Source organism: Anoplophora glabripennis, unplaced genomic scaffold (assembly GCF_000390285.2).
Source record: "Anoplophora glabripennis isolate ALB-LARVAE unplaced genomic scaffold, Agla_2.0 scaffold639, whole genome shotgun sequence".
Classification (NCBI taxonomy): Eukaryota; Metazoa; Arthropoda; class Insecta; order Coleoptera; family Cerambycidae; genus Anoplophora; species Anoplophora glabripennis.
Genome location: NW_019416719.1, coordinates 169,060 through 188,875, shown reverse-complemented (window position 1 = coordinate 188,875; position 19,816 = coordinate 169,060). Strand labels below are relative to the sequence as shown.

Genomic DNA, 19,816 nt, shown 5'->3' with positions numbered 1-19,816 from the left:
AAAAACAATATGAAGTAATAAGAAAAATGAAGTGATTATTTACCCGCCTCCGTAATAAACATTCCTGTCCGGGCGTCTTTATCGGTTAAAGACGAAAGTTACTTATTTATAAGCGGTCTTTATTTTTTTTAAAACGATTAAATTTAGACCTGGTTTCTCAATGCGGCTTAAAATAAACACCGAAAGGTAAATTTAATTGAATCTTCTGTTAGAATTGTGATGAGGTCCTGGCAGCACCGGCCCCTAGACTTGCCAAATGGTCGTCGAAAAGTTACGCTAATCGCCACGTACCTCCTCGCAATTAATTATGATTGATTCGTTTGGGAATAGGTTATGCTCTTGGAGCACGTTTCAAGTTCGACGCCGATTTATCGGCCGTTCATTTATCTCGGATTATTTGTGTCTTTATTATCCGCGGCCGGTTCAATGAATGGTATACAAAAATTTAACCGGTGCTGCAAATTTGTATGTTTTCACTGATCTTTCTGAATTTTTTTATACTAATATTTATAATTGAATACGTATATAAAAGAGTGAAGTAATTTCCTTCAAGATCTCACAGATCAACACAGTTTGTCCCATTCTTGATAACAGATTGATTTAAATTTCTCTTTTCGAGCAGGGGTACAGTTGAACGATGCGAAAAGATAAATTCGCGGCAGACAGTGATTCATCTGTTCGCCTAAAAGTGCTCCTTACTTGCCTAATCTTATCTAATTTAAGAGATGAACGGTACAGGGGTTGACCAGGTTCGCAAAATTCATATCAGTCATTCGAACTTACAATTATTCTGGATATCGCCCGTTGGCTTACGTTCTCAACTATAAACTAATCGTTAGAGTTGAAAATATTCCGTTTCTCTTGGAAAGTCGGTGATATATGGCCTCTGCCGCATAAATGATACCCGAAAACGTCAAAACATTTCATAAAGTGAACAGCACGTGACAAATAAAACAGTAGCAGTACATAAAGTATGCATTAAACGCACGAGGGAAATTATGATATAGTGTGAAAATCATCGGTACACAAATAATTCTAGTTTGTTCGATTGAATTGATAAGCGAGGTTTTTAATTGTCTCTTTAACTGTTAAGGTCATTAGTTACTGCGTGTTTATACACATTTCTAAACATTCGATAATTATAGGTTCATTAGATGAAAGAGAAAAGTCGATCTGGAAAAACACATATTTTTCGTACAGTAAAAGATACGCAACAGATGAAATTTGATTAGTTAAAAAAATAAGGAGAAATTTCGCATATAAAACCGAAAAATATACAATTTGGATAAAATGTTACGAAATTGGGGACGAGAACTTTGAAGCGCGTTGACGTGACAGTCCCAATCTCATTTGAAACATAATTTCTTAGAAACTGAGTTTATATGCACAATTTTCCCGGTGCCAACTTCATAATCATTAACATCAATTTACGTTAAACAACAGTTTACGTCTGAAATTAAATCCATTCATATTAATCCCTGGGTTTGTCATAGGTGAGTTGGACTAAATTTCGTTCTGTATGGCTGTTACTATTTTGTCTTTACATACGACCGCTTTCGAAACGGGTATATTATTAAGAGAGAACCGATGTATAAATTATCCAATCATTCAGGAATGCGAAGTCACTAACCTAAAGAACCTAAATCTTTAAATAGTCTAGCCTAATTTTAAATAAAAATACTCGAGTTATGCAGTGAATTAAAGGAATATTCCAACGCTGGTTTGTGGAGTTGGACGGCACAACCTACAAAATGGGTTTATAGACTCCGTCGCTTGTACCCCACAAATTTCGTCCAATGAGTGATCCACAAATAAATAAAGCTATTAATAAAGTGAAGGAACTATAAAACTTATGTAATTTCTAGTGTTTTTCTTCTAACTCAATATTTAACAACTGTTGATACACTCACGTTTTTGTTTTCATTGCAACAAATACGTTTTTATTTCTGCATGTACGTGATTAATAAGTAAATTGCTGCCAAACATTTGACACAGCTCTAGCTCAGCGCATAAGCGTTAGCTCCGAAATTTGTTTAGTTCCACTTTATTTTATTTGAAAAAAACGTTACGTACGTGAAAAAATATAATTCCCCTTGATTTACTCCAACATTTTGGCACACATATTTATTGTTTACCTGCATTGTGCCATTTGGCAAATTTCTAAAATTATTCTTAAGTAAATAAATTTGCATAAATCTAGCACGGTCTATGGAACATACGAAAGACGTTAAAATACCGCGAGCAAAGACAAATAAACGATTCTATAAGGATTTGTTGAGCATATCCCAGTGGTATATTTAGATACTTGCCACTATGCTTATATATATTCTTATTTTTTTTTTAATGTGGTGTATTGAATATTCGTGCGTTTTCCACATGCTGCAGCAGATAACAATTAACAATTAAATTGTTATTTCTTATGACTTCATTATCAACAATTACTCGAGGTTTAAATAATGTAATTATAATTGATAAGAAAGATAAGGGGTGTATTATCTAAAAAAAATATTACACTTATCGTTGTGCAGCTATTTATTATTGTAAGGTTTATATTTTAGAATAATAATTTCTAGTGACTTTATTTGTTTTTACATATGACACCTGATCTTGTAAAGTGCAATGTAGTTATTGGTGTAAGTAATGTATGCAAAGTTTTACCAACACGATGATAACCGTAAGTTATTACAAGTATATTGTATTCGAATCACCTGATATGATACGTTTCTCGTTAAGTGTGTACTACATTTAGAAGCTCTTCCACAAAACGTAATAAAATTTGTGTGTAACACAAACAATTACGTGTGCGGAAGAGGTGTAACTGCAGAGGTGGATGTGAAAAACAAGCTAAAGCCATAACTGTGTACTAGAATTGATATAATCGCATTACACGTGAAACGTAATCATCCCTGCAGAATGACTTTTCCACTCGCTCGCCCAACAAAGTGTAAGGCGGCCCATTGTTCGGGACTACAGCAGACAAAAGGAATTTTAAATACGCTGCACGAGCGGATGCCCCGAATAAGTCTTCAAAGGTGGAACTATTTTCAGAAATTAAAATTTCTGCCTCTGTCAGTTGCTTTAATAAGGCGATTTATCCAGTCCGGTTAACTTTCGGGACACGGCGAGGTATTGTTAGGTAAACTTTATCAAAATAGGGTAGAAATTTGCTTAAAATGTATACCCGACATTCAAATAATATGCATAGCATAAATCTTACATTTACGAGTAAGAATTTCCAGACAGTTCATCAGTTATCGCTTCCATTGAAACGCCTAGTATGTTTTCACATGCACGCTATTGTAAATACGTACGTATGTTTAGTTAAAAGGAATCCTGTCTTTATTGTTAAAAATACGCCCACTTCCAAGTAACAATACCGATAAAAATTGTAAAACTTGTTTTTCCGTATATCGACGCAAACAAGTTGAATAGTCCAAACAGAAGAGTTTTAGGAAATGTGTTAATGTGTTTTAGAAAAGAATATATTTGTTGTCGTTCTCTGTATGAACCCTTTTACTTGCCCCTCTTGGTAATATAATGTAATGCACTGAATATTTCTCGTGGATAACGTTTTATGGCAAGATAATTTCGTGTGACATGTAGTTGGGTCATACACCTTGAAACATGCTCGTATTTCATATATTTAAAATAGATTGATTATATTTTTGTAGAATTAAAGTACTTCATCCACTACAACTAATCTTTCCTTGTAGTCTTGTAGTTAATATAAATTTAACTTTTATTTTCTTGAGATTTAAAAATTTGCATCGTTGATTTCCGTATTTAATCAAAAGAACCACACCTTTGAAACGGGTCCTGTAACAAAGTAAGACGCGATAAAATACTGTCTTGCTAATAAATTATCTCGTTAATCTTCACCGGATAAATTCTTAGTCACCCGAGCAAAAATGACAACGATATTTTTCCTTCTGCTCCCAATAAACACCCAGGAATCTTAATTTCGCGATAATTTACACCAATTAATGTTCAGATCGTTAATATTACACAGACGATGAGTAAAAGCGTGAAAAATATATATTTCTGCCGAGTTCACGCAGTTTAGTGGCACAGTTTACGTTTTCCTACGACGCCGCGACGCCACAACATCTGCGTCGACCGCTCCTGACGTCTTCGGCAACAACAAGAATTTCATAATGCACCTTTATCAAGGAGCAATGAGGCTATATGCCAAATTTACTGGCTTGAATGTAGAATTGGACAGATTTGAATATAACATACTGTAAGGAATCCAACTTTAAACAAGTAAAAAGTTAGTGTCACAAGGAAAGGTCGTCGGCAGAACCACCAGACACATACCGGTTTCAAACTTATTGCGGTTACGGTTACGAAGCCTCAATGTACTCGTAGTTATCAATGACTTGTGCTAATAAAATCTACACGTTCTATTCTTGACGGCTTGTTTCGTAATAGGTGTTCGGAATTTTTCGGCTACTAAAAATAAAATCGAAGTATTTGAGATTCCAGTAGTAAATAATGTTAATTAATTTATTGTAAATACACGCCCCGCGTTTTGTTTTGAGTCAGACGGGAATTTATGAAACTCGATTTAATAGCAAGATTATTTGTCTAATTTTGCTGCATATAACTATTTTTATCATACTGCACCGATTTATTTTTATTATTAGAATGTGTATAAACTATGTTTTCTGTACACAATTAATTTCATACTTCACACACAATACTGTCGACGACGTATCAATAAAATCTTTGGATGGAATGCGATATTCGACGCCGCGTTTTTTCACTCTAGTTTCGCTTTTTCATCGACATTTCATTTCCTGTTTTATAGTGCGGTTCTTAAAATAAAGTTGGCATTTCGAAAACAAATGTATCGCAAAACCTATGCTTACGACTATAATAAGACATATAAGCCGGGCTATAAATAGTGCTGTGTGTTAACTTTATGCGTAAGAATTCCGCGAAACTCGGAAATTTCGCTGGGATTTAAGATTCCGTATACACATTTTGATTGTTATAGACAGCTGCACTTGATTTAGTGCGTATACATTTATATTTATTTGTCAGCCTTTTGCCAAATAATAAAATAAGTTTAATGCGAACCATTGTATCTGACGAAGAAGCAAAGAAACACCCGACAATAAAAATTATTCAATATCGTGTGAGTCGGAATAGAAAAGACATTTATTTATCTACTGGCATATTATAATGGATACATTTGCTGTATTTTAGTACCATAAATCTGTCCATCGTCGTACTAGGACTAACAAATTGTATTGCATTTGTACATTACTGCATAGCTGTTGCGCTACAATGTATGCGGATAGGCAGCAGCTTATTGTGTTGTCAAATGATTTCGGTAGCAAAAACTTCGATGCAGAGGTGTTTCCGCATCAACTGCCAGTCACGCGCTTGGCATAACTATCGTCCTTAGTTGTGACTGTTGTAAACAGCGAATTGCACATTAGAACTGTTCTGACAGGCCGAACGGTACTTGTTTATCTGGCGCAGTGGGATCGCTCAAACTGCGGGAAATTTTATTGTTGTCAGCTCGAACGTTTGATTTTTCGGAATACCGTTTTGTCGGCGCCCGCTGCCAGATATTCTAATTATTGAAACGCGTTTGTTTTTTCCTTATTATATAAGTTTGTTTTCCGCGACCGCCCACAAGGGAGGTATTTTTAAAAACAATTCAGATAAATCATTAAGCAGTTGACATTAATGCGTCTGGGATATGGAAGTAGCGTCTTTTAAAACCTAGAAATTGATCGGAAAGTACCTAATAAACAAAACAAAATTTGTATGTTGACTATAAGCTTCATGTTTTATAAAATTTTAAACAAATTTCTTTTTCATTTTTTCTTCCTTCTGTCTCTAATATTTCTCTATATTAAAAAATTACAGAAAAATATTGTAAAACCAGTTTAGGAAGTGAATTTTTTGTTTTCCATTGCATGAGCTTCAGAATTGAACGTGACATAATGCTCATTTTGCAGTTTTAGTGTCCGTTTTGCAACAAAAGTTTTAGAAATTACGGTACCTAAATTCCATTCGTGAAAATTGTATGTTGCAGTCAGAAACTAGTTAAATTTGCGTTACGATATCAATAAGTAGTGAGAAAATACATATATATTAAATTTTTATTTTTTTTCTTACATGAACTGTACGAAGTTTTCATCTCTTGGGACACAAAAGTTGTAATTAAAAAAGTTTTTCAACGACTATTTCTCAATTATTAGAAGCTGATATTTTGTCTTTAAAAACATATGTGTACGAGCAGAATAGTATTATCCTGAGATAGATGTAATTAATGAAAGAAAAAAAAAATTGAAATACCTAAAGAAGTATTTAATTACTGTTAAATATTGGGCAATTTACCAAGGAAACATTTGTTACCTGATATCGACAGTTGTTTTAACAAAAAATATTAATATTAATTTTCATACGATATAATTTTTCAATAATTAGTTGTTTAATTAACGATTTAATTAAATTTGGTATGACCTAAATGAAATTAACCAATTTCTCTATTTCAGTAATTATCGTCATTGTTTTCTTTTCACCTGTTCCTATCAAGGTATTTGTAGGGTGCGGCTTGGGTTTTTCAATTCAAAAGATCAGTGAAACTTACAATTTTCGTTGGCAACTGAATGAATATCGCTGTTTCAACTACAATTTTTAAAGATTTCGCGAGATTTTCACCTAGTTTACGGGCATGTTGAAAACAATTACCATATACTGGTAATTTCACAATTACCCAACTCGCAGCGTTGTGTTTTATCTAAAGCAACGTAGTCTCCTTCATACGTCGACCACCTGTTTCATCGACAGCTTGTGTAGCTGTGGTATATTTAATTGTATAAGTATTCGCAGTAGAAAATATTAATATGTATATTATTGTGTTACTATTGGTAAAATATACATGCGTAGATTTAAGGGAATGTTTAAATAGGTGTAAATTGAAGTTTATATCTACCCTGTCACCTCATTAATTGGGCGCGGATTCCGTCACACCTACGGGGAAAAAACTAATTAGTGGAGCTGATAGCATTTGCATATGATGTGGGAGGCAGCGTGTAGCGAGATGTATTAAAATATTTCTTGTTTTATAGCGCCTGATAATATTTTTCTTGGCGGCGTCATTGCTTTTATATTTAATTTGTTTTTTAAAAACGCGATTGGAACTATTTCGGACCTTGATTACGTTATTCGCTCCTTGAATCACATCCTTAAAAAAATTGAGGAGCTAGAATCTATCAACATTTTATTAAACTCGATCGTTTAAAAAAATTCTGCCAATAATTTTTTGTCAAAACCGGAATATAGTATAAATAGAAGGAAGGAACTGGGTTATCTATATTTCACGGCGAATTTTGTCATTTAGGTTAATGAACACCGTTACTACTTGAAAATATAACAGCCGTGTATTATTTTCAACTTTCAAGGTGTTCTACAGATGTAGAGGTTTATGCATTTAGTAGCTATTAAGTAACATGTATGCTATTTTTTTTTTTTTAATTTTTTGAATAAACTTATAACTGCTGTAAATAGGAATTTGCTGGCCTACGTGACATAATACCTCTAATAGCTTCGTGGAGATTCGAAAAACATCTCGCAGTTACCATAAATTGAGAATAAATTATGATATCTCGGGGAAATAAGGAGTTGGCTCCCGGCCATGAAAAATTTTATTTCGCAAAATGATATTGCTGGAAACAACTACTTCACTGACATTTAAAGATACGACATTTGTTTCGTAGGTTGTATCTTACCAATACTCAACCTCAAAGTAAATGTTTTTCTGAGAAATTAAAATGGGTTTTAATTATGTATACTCTGTAAAAATATCTTTAAACTCAAAATAAATGAACTATTCTCTATCATTCGAATTCCCAGTATTTCTTTCTTATCGATCAAGGGGCATCTTCCCAAGTTTTGTCCGGCGACAGTCCGCTTCAAATAAACGGTTGAAATGGGGTAGATAAGGGATAAACGTTAATTAGATTACTCCTTGAATCGCGAACAAGTAATTTGGTGGGAGAGATTTCGAATTAATTATTCAATTGTCTCTTAATCAGTCGACTTGTACACCTTTATTCTTACTCTTCTTCGCCGTCGCATATAACAGGAATAAATACAAGAGTTTATGTAGCCTTATTAACGCAATTCATAAATGTCTAAATTGTTAACATAAAATTACCGTCTTATTATTATTTCCCGCTTTAATTGTAATGTTTCGGGGGTGTGGTATTTTTAGATTTTCTATATATCTGTAAAATAAAAGCTCGGAAACCTTCAAAGCAAATGCAAGGCAACAGAGATCACTTGTGTATAAAATCGCCCCAATCAAAACTTGTTGTTGTTTCAAGGAAGTATGTGGGATGCTTTATGTAGTCTATGAAAGAAATTGACCGTAATATATAAAAGGTAATATTATGTCCTTTGTTATTTGTCTGTTAGAACATCGAATAAACACAAAAGATGAGACGACGCCCTTAGGTACATATTGTTCAGTATTCTGCTAGCTTACGGATTTTCGTTGATTCTCAACCATAGCTGTTTGTAATACTATAATTTTGACTAGAAATAAGAAATCGGTGGACATTAAAACACACAATGAATTGAAAAATGATATCCTATCCTGAAAAAGTAAATAGATAATATAAATTTTATAAGGGATAAAATGCTACTAAAGACATCAATCATATAATCTTATACAGCATGTATACAATATATACAACGGAACTTTTCTAAACCGTTGTCCTGAAAAATGCTGGAAAAATGTTTAAAAACCCCTAAATTTTAGCGTCATCGATATTAATGATTCATTTACTACTACGTCATATAAAAATTACGCCAATCACCAGCCGGTGAACCACAATGCTGTGTTTTAATGTGAGACAACGTAGGTTGGTACCACCCCTGATCCAGTTCTCTTAGCTGCGCCATCGCGACAAAGCACCAAAGCCGGTGGTGATCTAACCAGCCGCTATTACCGCGTTGTTACTTCGCTTTGAAAAAAATCACGGACAGATCCGGTTTCAGTAAAAACTCGTTCCGCCCTCGCGAAAATGAAAGACACGTTCGAGACCAGCTTAGTTCTGTCGTGGCCTTGCGGTAGATAAACACGCCGTCGCCTTATGTCACTCTAGGTTGTAGTACCTTGTGGATTTGCACAATGCGGAGGTGTCTCGGGCCCAGGACCATGAAAGAGTTGCGATATTGGGCGATTCCTGGCATTTGCGGACTATCATGCGAAAGGTTCGTGGCTTCGTTAGCGCCATTTTGTTACTATCTGTACGGCAGTTTGTTTATTGCGTATTATGCAAATTTCTCATTGAGTGGTTTACATAATGAGAGGTGTGTACGAATAATTTTTAAAACCACTGAATTTTCACACATTCTGCGTCATAAAAGTAAAACCTTTCACTGTGAAACTGTACCAGGGTAGCTCGAATTGTATGCAGAACAATGTGTTTGTTATTGTTCAATTACGTTCCATAATTTGTTTTTTTTTATGACCAGAGATATAAAATTTATTTTGATGAATAAGTTATGGATATTATACGAATTTATTTGTGGTACAGTTTTTGTTTTGTCTTTATTTACTGTTTCCTCCCCTGTGAAATTTTTTTTTCGAGTTATTTTTGTAGACCCCTTACAACTATTATATGAATTATCTTATGTCAAATTTGACGTGTAGGTCGATGACAGTTATTGTAGCTCTGATAGGTTGCCATTTTTTTCAAATATAAAATAAACATTTGTTTTTTTAAACGAAACATTGTATATTTTCACTAATTTGGATATTCAAATATATGCAGAATGTGTTATTTATTGTATTAAAACAAACCACACTGTCTGACAAAAGGACAATTATTTCTTCTTACCTTTAAATATCAAATTTGACATAAATCGGAGAATTTTTATAAACATGACGGAAAGCTTGTCATTTTATAAACGCTCTATAGACAACTATAAGAATAAAACTGTGTACAAGATGTAATTAAATGTACAGCCATGGTTAAAAAAACATGTTCATTATTATTGTTAGCTGGGAACCTTTTTTTGTCCACAGCTGTACGCTGAAATCCAACTAACCACCGTTTCATCTTCTGTTTCAGAGTCCAGTCACCGTAGTGATTCTGGCTCTGGGTATTGGCAACTACAACTAGACCGAGACCTGGTGGACACCATCTCCTCGATCTACCCTGAGTGGTTCAAAAACAACATGGCGGAAGGTGGAGGGTCGCCTCCTGCCCCCAGGGATTCCCCGCCCAAGGCGGTGATAGACACCTCTCCCATTGTCATGGACCAGAATAAAGAATGTAAGGGACAATACATTTTAAAATGTAATAAATAATACATCATAAAAAGAAAATATGTACGTCGAGTGTAAATTTTTATCGGTAAGGACGTGACGAAATATCCAGCTGCGATTATGATTGGTAGTATTTGTGCCAGAGATAAATAATATCAGACGGCAGCGAGAGCTTGGGATATTGTGTCGGAACACGACCGACAGGTTAATTAAAACTCCTAATTATTTTTTTAATCTTTCTTTCGGCGCCGTGTCGGTCCGTGAGCGCTTGGACGAAACCGATAGCAATTTACCCACCTCGTCTGTTTCTAAATCCGGAAACCCGTCGAATTAATTTAAATCTAAGTCCGTGCAATTGCCTCTCGGCTCCCGTAACGCCAGTAAAACAAATAAATTCCGCTTCTCATCCGTCATTAATTAGGGCGAATAAATACGGAGCCTAATTGGCATTAACGAAAAAACACGTTCTCGATACAGAAAAGAATGTTTGCTCGAGGAAACGCCGGCAGAAAAATCAGAGATTTGAAATCGGATTTATCTCGGAAACGAGAAGGAAAAATATCTGCGAGGTGGAATTATATTAATATTATTTATTATTATTTATAACAATTCGAGATCAAAGAAATAGAGCACTAGTTTGTAATTTATATATACACAAAAATAAATATGATTTTTTTTTTAAATTTAATCAGATTACAGCTTATAATCTTTCCAATCCGTGTAAATATATTTTTTTTATAAAAAAAAGTAGTTCGGAAGATGTAAGTTTGGTTCTCGTCATAATTTATGTAATTATTTTGCGTAAGCAAGTAAGCGTATTATGTAGCGGCGAGTGCTGAAGAAACCTACGGACGGTATTTGTTTAAATGATACTGAAAACCGTTTTAAGTGAGCTATAAACAACTTTCGCCCGTGTCTCTCGGGTATTGCATAATGTTTGTTGATAAGCGACGACGTTAGCGGTGACGTTTCCGGTCGGCACACCGGAACAGGGCCTGCGATACTCCACCGGCCCGTCGTGGAGTGCTGAAGCGGTCGTTGTCTTTGACCTCGCCTAGGTCAGGATCGGATATCGCACGCTCTATTCTTCCGCAGACGTGAACCGCCTTCATAGTGTCCAAACGCCCACCGAAACGACGCCGTTGCCGAGGTAGCCTGCACACCATGTGTTCATATCTATCTCTTTGTTGTAGCCCTGAAGGTGAAACTGCTGTTGCGGCGCCCGTTCGATCAGCTGGTTGCACAAGGAATCATGCCCCGTAAGTGTTAACAATTTTTTATACATCTCATATTACCGTTCGCTTTCATTAACATAACAACACCATCTTAATTGCCGTGGATTAATTCTTGAAAGATTTAATTATTTAACGTTTCCAGTTGCTTTTTAGTTGGCATGTGCGTGATAAATACGTGTTGTTATCTGACATATGTCGATCGCCATTTAGCTGGTTGCGTAACGCTTTTTCATGTACTGTTTGTCATTTAAAATGTTCTCTGTTCTCTAGCGCACAAAACACCGGCCGCTTTCCACGGCCAGAGGCGGCAGTTGGAGCGTGCGAAAACAGGTGACATGCTAAAGACCAAAATCCAACAGAGGCCGCCCCGGCAGGAGCTCGAAAGGAGGCACATATTGGAGGCGGACCCCAATCACGTGGATCCCAGCCTGGCGGAGCGTCAGCGTATGCTGAAAAAGGCGAGATTAGCCGACCAACTCAACGACCAACTGTCCCACAGACCCGGTCCCTTGGAACTAATCCAGAAAAATATCCTCCACACGGAAGAGCCCATCGAACAAGCGGTCAAAACCGGTAGGATCCCGTACAAGGCTACCAGCGAGGGTCAGCTCAACAGGCCGCAACTGCCTTCCAACTACATAAACCCCGAGGAGGATTCGCAGAGTTCAGAAGGGGATAACACTGTGAGTCCCGGCCCCAGCGATGTTTTGGAAACGGCGGCGAAATCCGCCGGGATCGTAGTGTCGTTGATACAGCCCACCGAAGGGACAGTCGTCGTGACCACTGCTACTCCAGTGCTAAGCAAAGACAATAGTGAGATCGTTTTCGCGGACTTGTGTAGATCGGTGGCCGCCCCGCTGCTTTCGCAGGCTTCCGCCTCGAGCCCCGCGTCTTTAGTGTCTTCCACGTCCACCCTAAGCCCCCTGTCCTCCGTCGCCAGCCCCGTACCCTCTATAGTTTCCCAGCCGGCGACGCCTGCCCCACCGCCGCCGCCTCCAATTTCGCTGGTATCGCGCACCATCCCTTCGCCCGCGAAGAGTGACGCTCCCGGGAAGGATAAAAACAGAAAGAAGTCCAAGTCCAAGTCCGCCCCCAAGGCACGTACAATAAAATTCCACGAATACAAAGGACCACCTAGTGCTCAAAAAAGTTCCAACACCGCCCCCAATCCGGAGAGTTCCTACGATCTGTTATTGAAACAACAGACTCTTCTGCTGCAGTTCCAACTGCAGCTACAACATAAATATCCACAGATTATCCTACCTGCTTCACAGAAAGCGACCACGAGCGAAAGCAACAGTAGTAATATAAGCAATCAGCAACCATCTCCGGCACCTTCCACATCTTCCGAATCGTCTATCCCGGCTAGAATAACCGGGAGGTTGGAAGACATGAAAGTCAGCGATTTAAAAGCGGAACTCAAGCGCCGCAGCTTGCCAGTTTCCGGTTCCAAGCCGCAACTAATCGAGAGGCTGAAACCGTTCACAGGATCAACCGACATCATCAACCAGAACCCCAGTTCCATAGATTCTTCTGTACATAGCAACGCGAGTATGGATCAGTCACACAATTCCCCGCAATACCAGGAGATGGGTTCCCCACAAGAATCCATCAAAGACGACCAGCCCGAACAAATGGAACTGGACCCCATGAGTCCAGCTCCTCCAGTGAAACAAGAGCAGTACCAGATGCAGCAGCAACAGTGCCAGGAGAAGCTGCCGAAGTCCAACGAAGACATCGTGAGGGAGCAACAGAGACAAATAGAGGAGCTGCAAAGGGAGCTTACCTTGTCCCAGTTGAAGTTGCAGGCCGCTACCAGATCCGAACCTAAGGCTCAAATGATCGCCCTTCAAAAACACCTGCAGGCCAGGCAACAACAGCAGCAGCAACAACAGCAACAGCAGCAACAACAGCAGAACGTTGCCTTCCAAATGAAACAGCTGCAAGCGTTGCAAGCCAGACAAGCTCAAGTGAACGAAGAACAGCAGAGGATGCAACAGCAGCAACATATAGCTTTTCAGAATCAAAAGAATATCACCGGAGGCTTGATTATAAACGCCGACGCTGCCCTAGTCTTCAACCACCTGATGCAGGGCAAAGCAAAGGTTCTAAACGGACATGCTAGAACCCACTCTTTGCCTAACTTTTTGAATTCTATCGTCACGCCTATTATTACCGCTCCGGAAATCAAAACGGAATTTATCGAGGACCTCAAGCCCGAGATAAAAATCGAATTCAACGAGGAAAGCAACAAACCTCCACCGCCCTTGTACGAAGAAGCTACCAAGCAAATAAACAAAAAGAACAGCGTTAAAAGTCAGATCGTGGACGACGTCTTGGAGATTTTGATCAAGAACGGGGAACTACCACCGAGTGCCGCGAACGATCCGTCGACCCCCGGTTCGGCAGGGACCAAGGCGACCGAACCCGTTTATCCGACTACAGTACAAAACAACATTAACAACAACAACCAGAACAGTACGAGCATGGATCCGAATAGCCCAGAGGCCGCACTGGGCTTAGATCCGACCGATCTGTTGGATTCCTTGGACAACTTGGACAACATGGACTTCTCGCAATTGGTGATGGAGCTGGGAGGATGCCAGACGCAATCGGACGCCAACATGCAGAACGATCAGACTGACCCGATCGAGCCGATGGACACCGACGACTGGCTCGAGTCCCTGCTGCCTAGCGAGAACGCCTACAACGGGAACAACGGCTCGAGCACGGCCCCCTTGGCCATCCAAGAGACTGACCTCGGTGGCTACGATCCCCTGCTGGGGATAACCCAGGATCCCTTCGATCCCTTCAATTTGGAAGAATTCCGATCGCCCGCCGATCTCACCGCGTCGCTCTCGTGGGACAAAGTTGATTATGCCGCGTAGCCGTCGCGCGCGTATGGAAAATTCGGGCGCTGCTTATTCCAGTGATGTGAGATTCCACTCGGTAAAAGATTGACATTCCACAAATATGGCCGCCAAGATCGCCTATGGGCGCGGGACCAGGGCGGCCCAATCGGCCAGGGAACACATCAGCGTTATTCTGTATATATACATATTACCTAGTTGTAGATATATGCTTAGGATCTAATATTGTAAATATTTATTTGCTCGGTCTGGACAAGTTTAGAACGCCGTTCGACGTGTACGGGGCGTGATGGGTGGTGCTCGGCGCTTTTTATTTAAGTTCTTGAAATTCAGGAGCGGGATTTAGGTACAGCCACACCCGGTTTCTCTGGAAACAATTCCTTTATTCATTTATTTTTAATGGAATTATGATTGACTAAATCATTGAAATAAGTAATCTTGAAATCAATTTCTTGGTTGTAGAATTTTACATAAAATACTGACAATGAGTCATTCCAAATGAAGCAAAAAAATTTAATAAAAATTGCCACTCTTAAACTCTTAAAAATGATCTTGGTTTTATAGGCTTAGATGTCTTAGATATCCAGATATTAAACCAGAAACTGGATTAACTGATGATTAATTAAAATCCATAGAACTCAGGTCGGGACCGCTGTGAGGTCAAAGGTAATTAAATTACTGCTATTTTCGGTTGTTGAGTTATTCTGAATTTCCATTTTTATATATCAAAAGTTATTCCTCTTCAGGGGACACTATACAACATTATAAGTGTTTGTTTGACACATTTAACAAAATAAGAACAAATGAAGTTCAAACGTTCTTTTTAATAGACCCTGAATTTGCGCATATTAAAATATTATAACTTCCTCAACATTTGCAATTCCTGAGCTTGCTGTGATTTTTTACATTACAAAAAAATATATGGAAATTTTAAACGGCAGTATGCATTAGCTTTTGTTTTTTTTTATTGTTTTTCTTGATTAAAGTAATTTTCCTAGAAAAGTGCTAATTATCCAAATTTCGTCTATTTTTCGACATTAACTCAGAAATAGTAAAATTAATAATGACATTGAAATAAAATAAAATTCATTCTGATGAGGGGACTAATAAGTTCGAAACCGGCGATTCTGCTGACGAATGGTTTGTTCACTAGATATTGCGAGTGTAATTCAATTGACGAGGCATGTAGCCCGCAGAGTAGTGCTTTCCCCACAATATTAATCAGCTTACATTTTTTTAAGTTTTAAAATTAATAAATCTTTATAGAAATTAACACGAGTGTTTTGTGGAGTGTAGAGAATATCATAAAAAATTGCCAATATTTTTCAAAAATTAATTAAGAAAAACAGTAACAAACAAAATTATAGTTTTCAAACGTGCACTTTCTTACAGTTTCTTTCATAAGAAATATTTGAATTTCATTTGTTTTTTACTTATTATGTTCACATATAAATCAAGACAGCCTGTATGTACACTATTCATACCTGTCGACTTCCTTAATTCTCAGTATTCTTTATGTGTGTGTTTAAAAACTAGGCTGGACCTTGGGTTAAATATTTTCACAAGAGAAACTTTCCAAAATTATTAATATTCACGATTACACGATCACGTCTTTGAAATCTTTTCCAGTGGAACAGGGCGTACCTTAAAAAAAGCGTCGTTACATTAAAGCCCAACACGTTGTAAAGAAATACTTTTGTATTCGGGTTTAGCTGTGGTGCAAGAAATTTGTCAAGCATTTGATTTGAGATTCCTAGTCATTATTTTAATAAAATCGTAATTTATTTCTTTGTATTTATTCCTATACTTTTTTTTTCTCTTTATATCCAAAGTATGCGCTGTGTTATTAGAGTTTTCGGGTAAAAAGTCCGTTTTACCCACGCAATATGTACAGTTGAATTTTTTTGTTCTTATGTATTTAAAAGTAGTCGCAACGTGCTCCGTGTTTACCCGTTAAACAAATATTTACTCTTTTGTCTAAAGTGTAATTGGTAAATTTAAGGCAAAAAAAACGCGTCGTTGGGGTCATAATATTTGGACCAAATATATAGTAAGAAATTTATTACTTTTATATGAAATACTCTCTAGTAAGTTAAGGTAATTTTATTTCGCAAATTCCAAGTGTCGTCCCGACTTAGTCGTGAACCGGGGTGGCTTCTAAACTTGTCCGCGCGAGGGACAGTAACTACTTAACTACCTGTACAGATTGTTTTGTGACAAAGTCGCCTTTATTTGTTAAGTTATTCGGATGTTAGACATTTATTTTGTTGACTATTTGTATTTAGACGACCGCTTTGCCGGGCCGTAGAGGAATGTCGCGCTCTTAGATTTGCCTAAATGTATGAAACAATCGAGATGCCTTATGATGATACTACAACAATATTATAAATGCTTTCGTGGCCCCCGAACTTGTTTCAGTCCATACTGTTTGGCGTTTATATTATTTTGCTAATTGCTATTGTTTATGGAAACAGTATGTGGGTGAAAGGGCTTCGGCCATGAAATAAAGTAATGACTAAACCATCGTGTTTTATTCAGACCCAAATCGTACGTCACTGACTCTCCAGAAGAACGTCATTACAAGAAAACATTCTGAAAATTATGGCAATGAACATCGTTAAAACACTTGTGAAGACTGTCATTAGACCGATCAAAATAACTCATTTAAAGGAAAAAAAAAAAGAAAATTGTTACCTGGACTTTCATAAGTGGAAATGGTAAAGGGGCTTATAATAAACGAAAAAAAAAATAAAATAATAAATGCGTGAGCAGGAGCGGCGGAGGGTTGATTTGGGGGTTGAAAACTTATGAAAAAGCATCCAATACAAAAGTTGTAGATCATGTAAAAATCTACAACTTTTGTAAAGGTCACTTTTTAACATAACCTCAAAATTTCCGATAAAAATGCGAAAAACAGGTTTCTTTTGATTTTTCGTTTTTTATTTCTCATTTCCGCAAAAATAATTTAATTTTGACGAAACTTGGTGAAAGTATGCCTTTCTCTGTCTTAAATAACATAACCTCAAATTTTTTTGAATAAAAAATCAAGAAGTTTCCGAAATATTAATTTTTTTCGGCCTGAAACACTTTTTTTCACAGAAAAATTCTACTTAAAAAATCATCGTACAGAGTTCTGCCGGTAATCATTTTTTTCGTTTTGACATTACTTTTTGGTGAAATAAAAAAATTTGTAATCACAGTTCAAAAACATGCTCAAAAATGCAAAACATTAAAAAATGACTTGCAGCAATGAATTTTTCAGAATTGTTGATAATTTGTTTAAATTTAAAAAAAAATCAAAAACTGATTACACCATTCAATTGTACGGAAAAAATACAAAAAAACTGTCTTTATTTTACCCAAAACTATTTTTATACAGTATTGTTATAAACATAAGTCGAATAGTGAATGAATAAAATAAATAATATTTTTTTTCCGTAGGATCGATTAGTGTACTTATTTTTTTTAAACTTTGATGAATTCATAAATATACAGTGTGTCCAAGATAAGGATGGGATAGCATTAGGATCTAGGAAACGGTAAGAGATACGGGGTGGCTCAGATTAGAAAAAAGTTGTGTTTTATTTATACCTAACAATATGCTGTTTAGAAAGTTTTAAAATCCCGGGTAGTCCCGGAGATATCCGTAAAAACCCGAAATTTTGCAAAATTGTTTAATTTTTTCTGGCTTTATTTGAAAACAAATTTTAAAATAAATTACATATTAAAATGCCACTTTTTCGCTCTATACAATGGCGTCAACATCCGATGATGGCCCCTCGAAGACGAAACGTCGGATTGCAAAAATGTTGACGCCATTGGATACAGCGATAAATATGCAATGTATTTAAAATTCGTTTTCAAATAAAGCCAGAAAAAAGATAAAACGATTTTGCAAAATTTCGGGTTTTCGAATTTCGCGTCAACAGTAGACTTTGCAGTTAGTATTTTGTATTGCTGAAATCTCAAATCATCCAGAGATAATTTCATCATATCATTTGTGCATTTGTAATTCGACTTAGATGTTTATAGCAATACTGTACAAAAATAAAGTTTTGAATTAAACTGAGAGTTTTTTTGTATTTTTTTTTCCGTGGAATTGAATGGTGTAATCGGTTTGATTTTTTTAATTTAACCAAATTATCAACAATTACTTAAAAATTCATTGTTGCAAGTCATTTTTTACTTTTTTGCATTTTTGAGCATGTTTTTGAGCTGTGATTACACATTATTTCACCAAAAAGTATATGTCAAAATGAAAAAAAATGATTACCGGCAGAATTCTGTACAATGATTTTTTTAAGTAGAATTTTTCTTTGAAAAAAAAAGTGTTTCAGGCCGAAAAATATAAATATCTCAGAAACTTCTTAATTTTTTTTATCTAAAAAAATTTGAGGTTATTTAAGACAGAGAAAGATATACTTTCACCAAGTTTCGTCAAAATTAAATTATTTTTGCGGAAATAAAAAATAAAAAACAAAAAATCAGAAAAAAACTGTTTTTCGCATTTTTATCGTAAATTTTGAGGTTACGTTAAAAAATAACTTTTACAAAAGTTATAGATTTTTGCATGATCTACAACTTTTGTATTGGATACTTTTTTGTTTGACATCAACTTGCGCCAGAAATTCCAATGATACAATTTTTCATAACTTTTCAACCCCCCAAATCAACCCTCCGCCGCCCCTGCTCACGCATTTATTTTTTTTAGGTTTATTATAAGCCCTTTTACCATTTCCACTTATAAAAGTCCAGGTAACAATTTTTTTTTTCTCCAAGTGTAATTTGGTTGGACTACATTGCTAATAGTGTAATTGTAAGATAACATTTTTTACCGGATGTGAATCAAGATTTAAAAAAATCAGATCCCTAAAAAACAAACAAAATTACAGCTGCGCAGACAAATAAGCGTTAACATTTTTGAAATGGGTTACAATGATACATTCGTAAAAATTTCACACAAACAAGCCAAATCTAAAAATATACAATAGTGATTTTTCATGTACGTACATTATAAATTTAGATTTTTTCAGTGTACAAAAAAATCTTACACTTTTGGTTTCATAGTTCGGTATTAATTGACTATACGAAATAATACGTGTAGAAAAAGTAAATACACTGTATTAGATGTCTTGGTTCTATACAGCGTGTTCCAATTAAAACAGGTTTGCCTCAGTTTTTTTTAATTCCGATATTTTCCAGGTGGGAAGTTTTAATTGGAACACCCTGTATGTCAGGAATGTAGATAGCTGTAGTGATATATTAAACATAATAGAGCTCTATGAAAAAAAAATCAATATTTTAACGTTAGATCTCTTGGTCAAAGTTATTTGAAATTCAACTTTTGTTTTTCGAAGGTATTACCATCAAAAAGCAAGAATTGACCTTCAAAGTCAAATCCAAAGTCCGCA

General features: G+C 36.3%; 1 protein-coding gene across 5 annotated transcripts in view; it reads left to right on the top strand.

The window, feature by feature from the left end:
* Positions 1-16,926, top strand: part of LOC108913722 (MKL/myocardin-like protein 2) — a 55,398-nt gene extending 38,472 nt beyond the window's left edge. For 3 of the 5 annotated variants that reach the window (XM_018719325.1, XM_018719323.2, XM_018719324.1), the window contains exons 2-4: positions 10,104-10,307; positions 11,494-11,559; positions 11,806-16,926. In XM_018719325.1, coding sequence (XP_018574841.1) covers positions 10,211-10,307; positions 11,494-11,559; positions 11,806-14,423 — 2,781 coding nt within the window. In that variant the 5' untranslated portion in view covers positions 10,104-10,210 and the 3' untranslated portion in view covers positions 14,424-16,926. Of the gene's footprint in view, positions 1-2,654; positions 2,675-9,096; positions 9,241-10,103; positions 10,308-11,493; positions 11,560-11,805 lie in introns of those variants that run through there. The other 2 variants (XM_018719327.1, XM_018719326.1) reach the window with 2 other exon arrangements.
* The last annotated feature ends 2,890 nt before the right edge of the window (positions 16,927-19,816 follow it).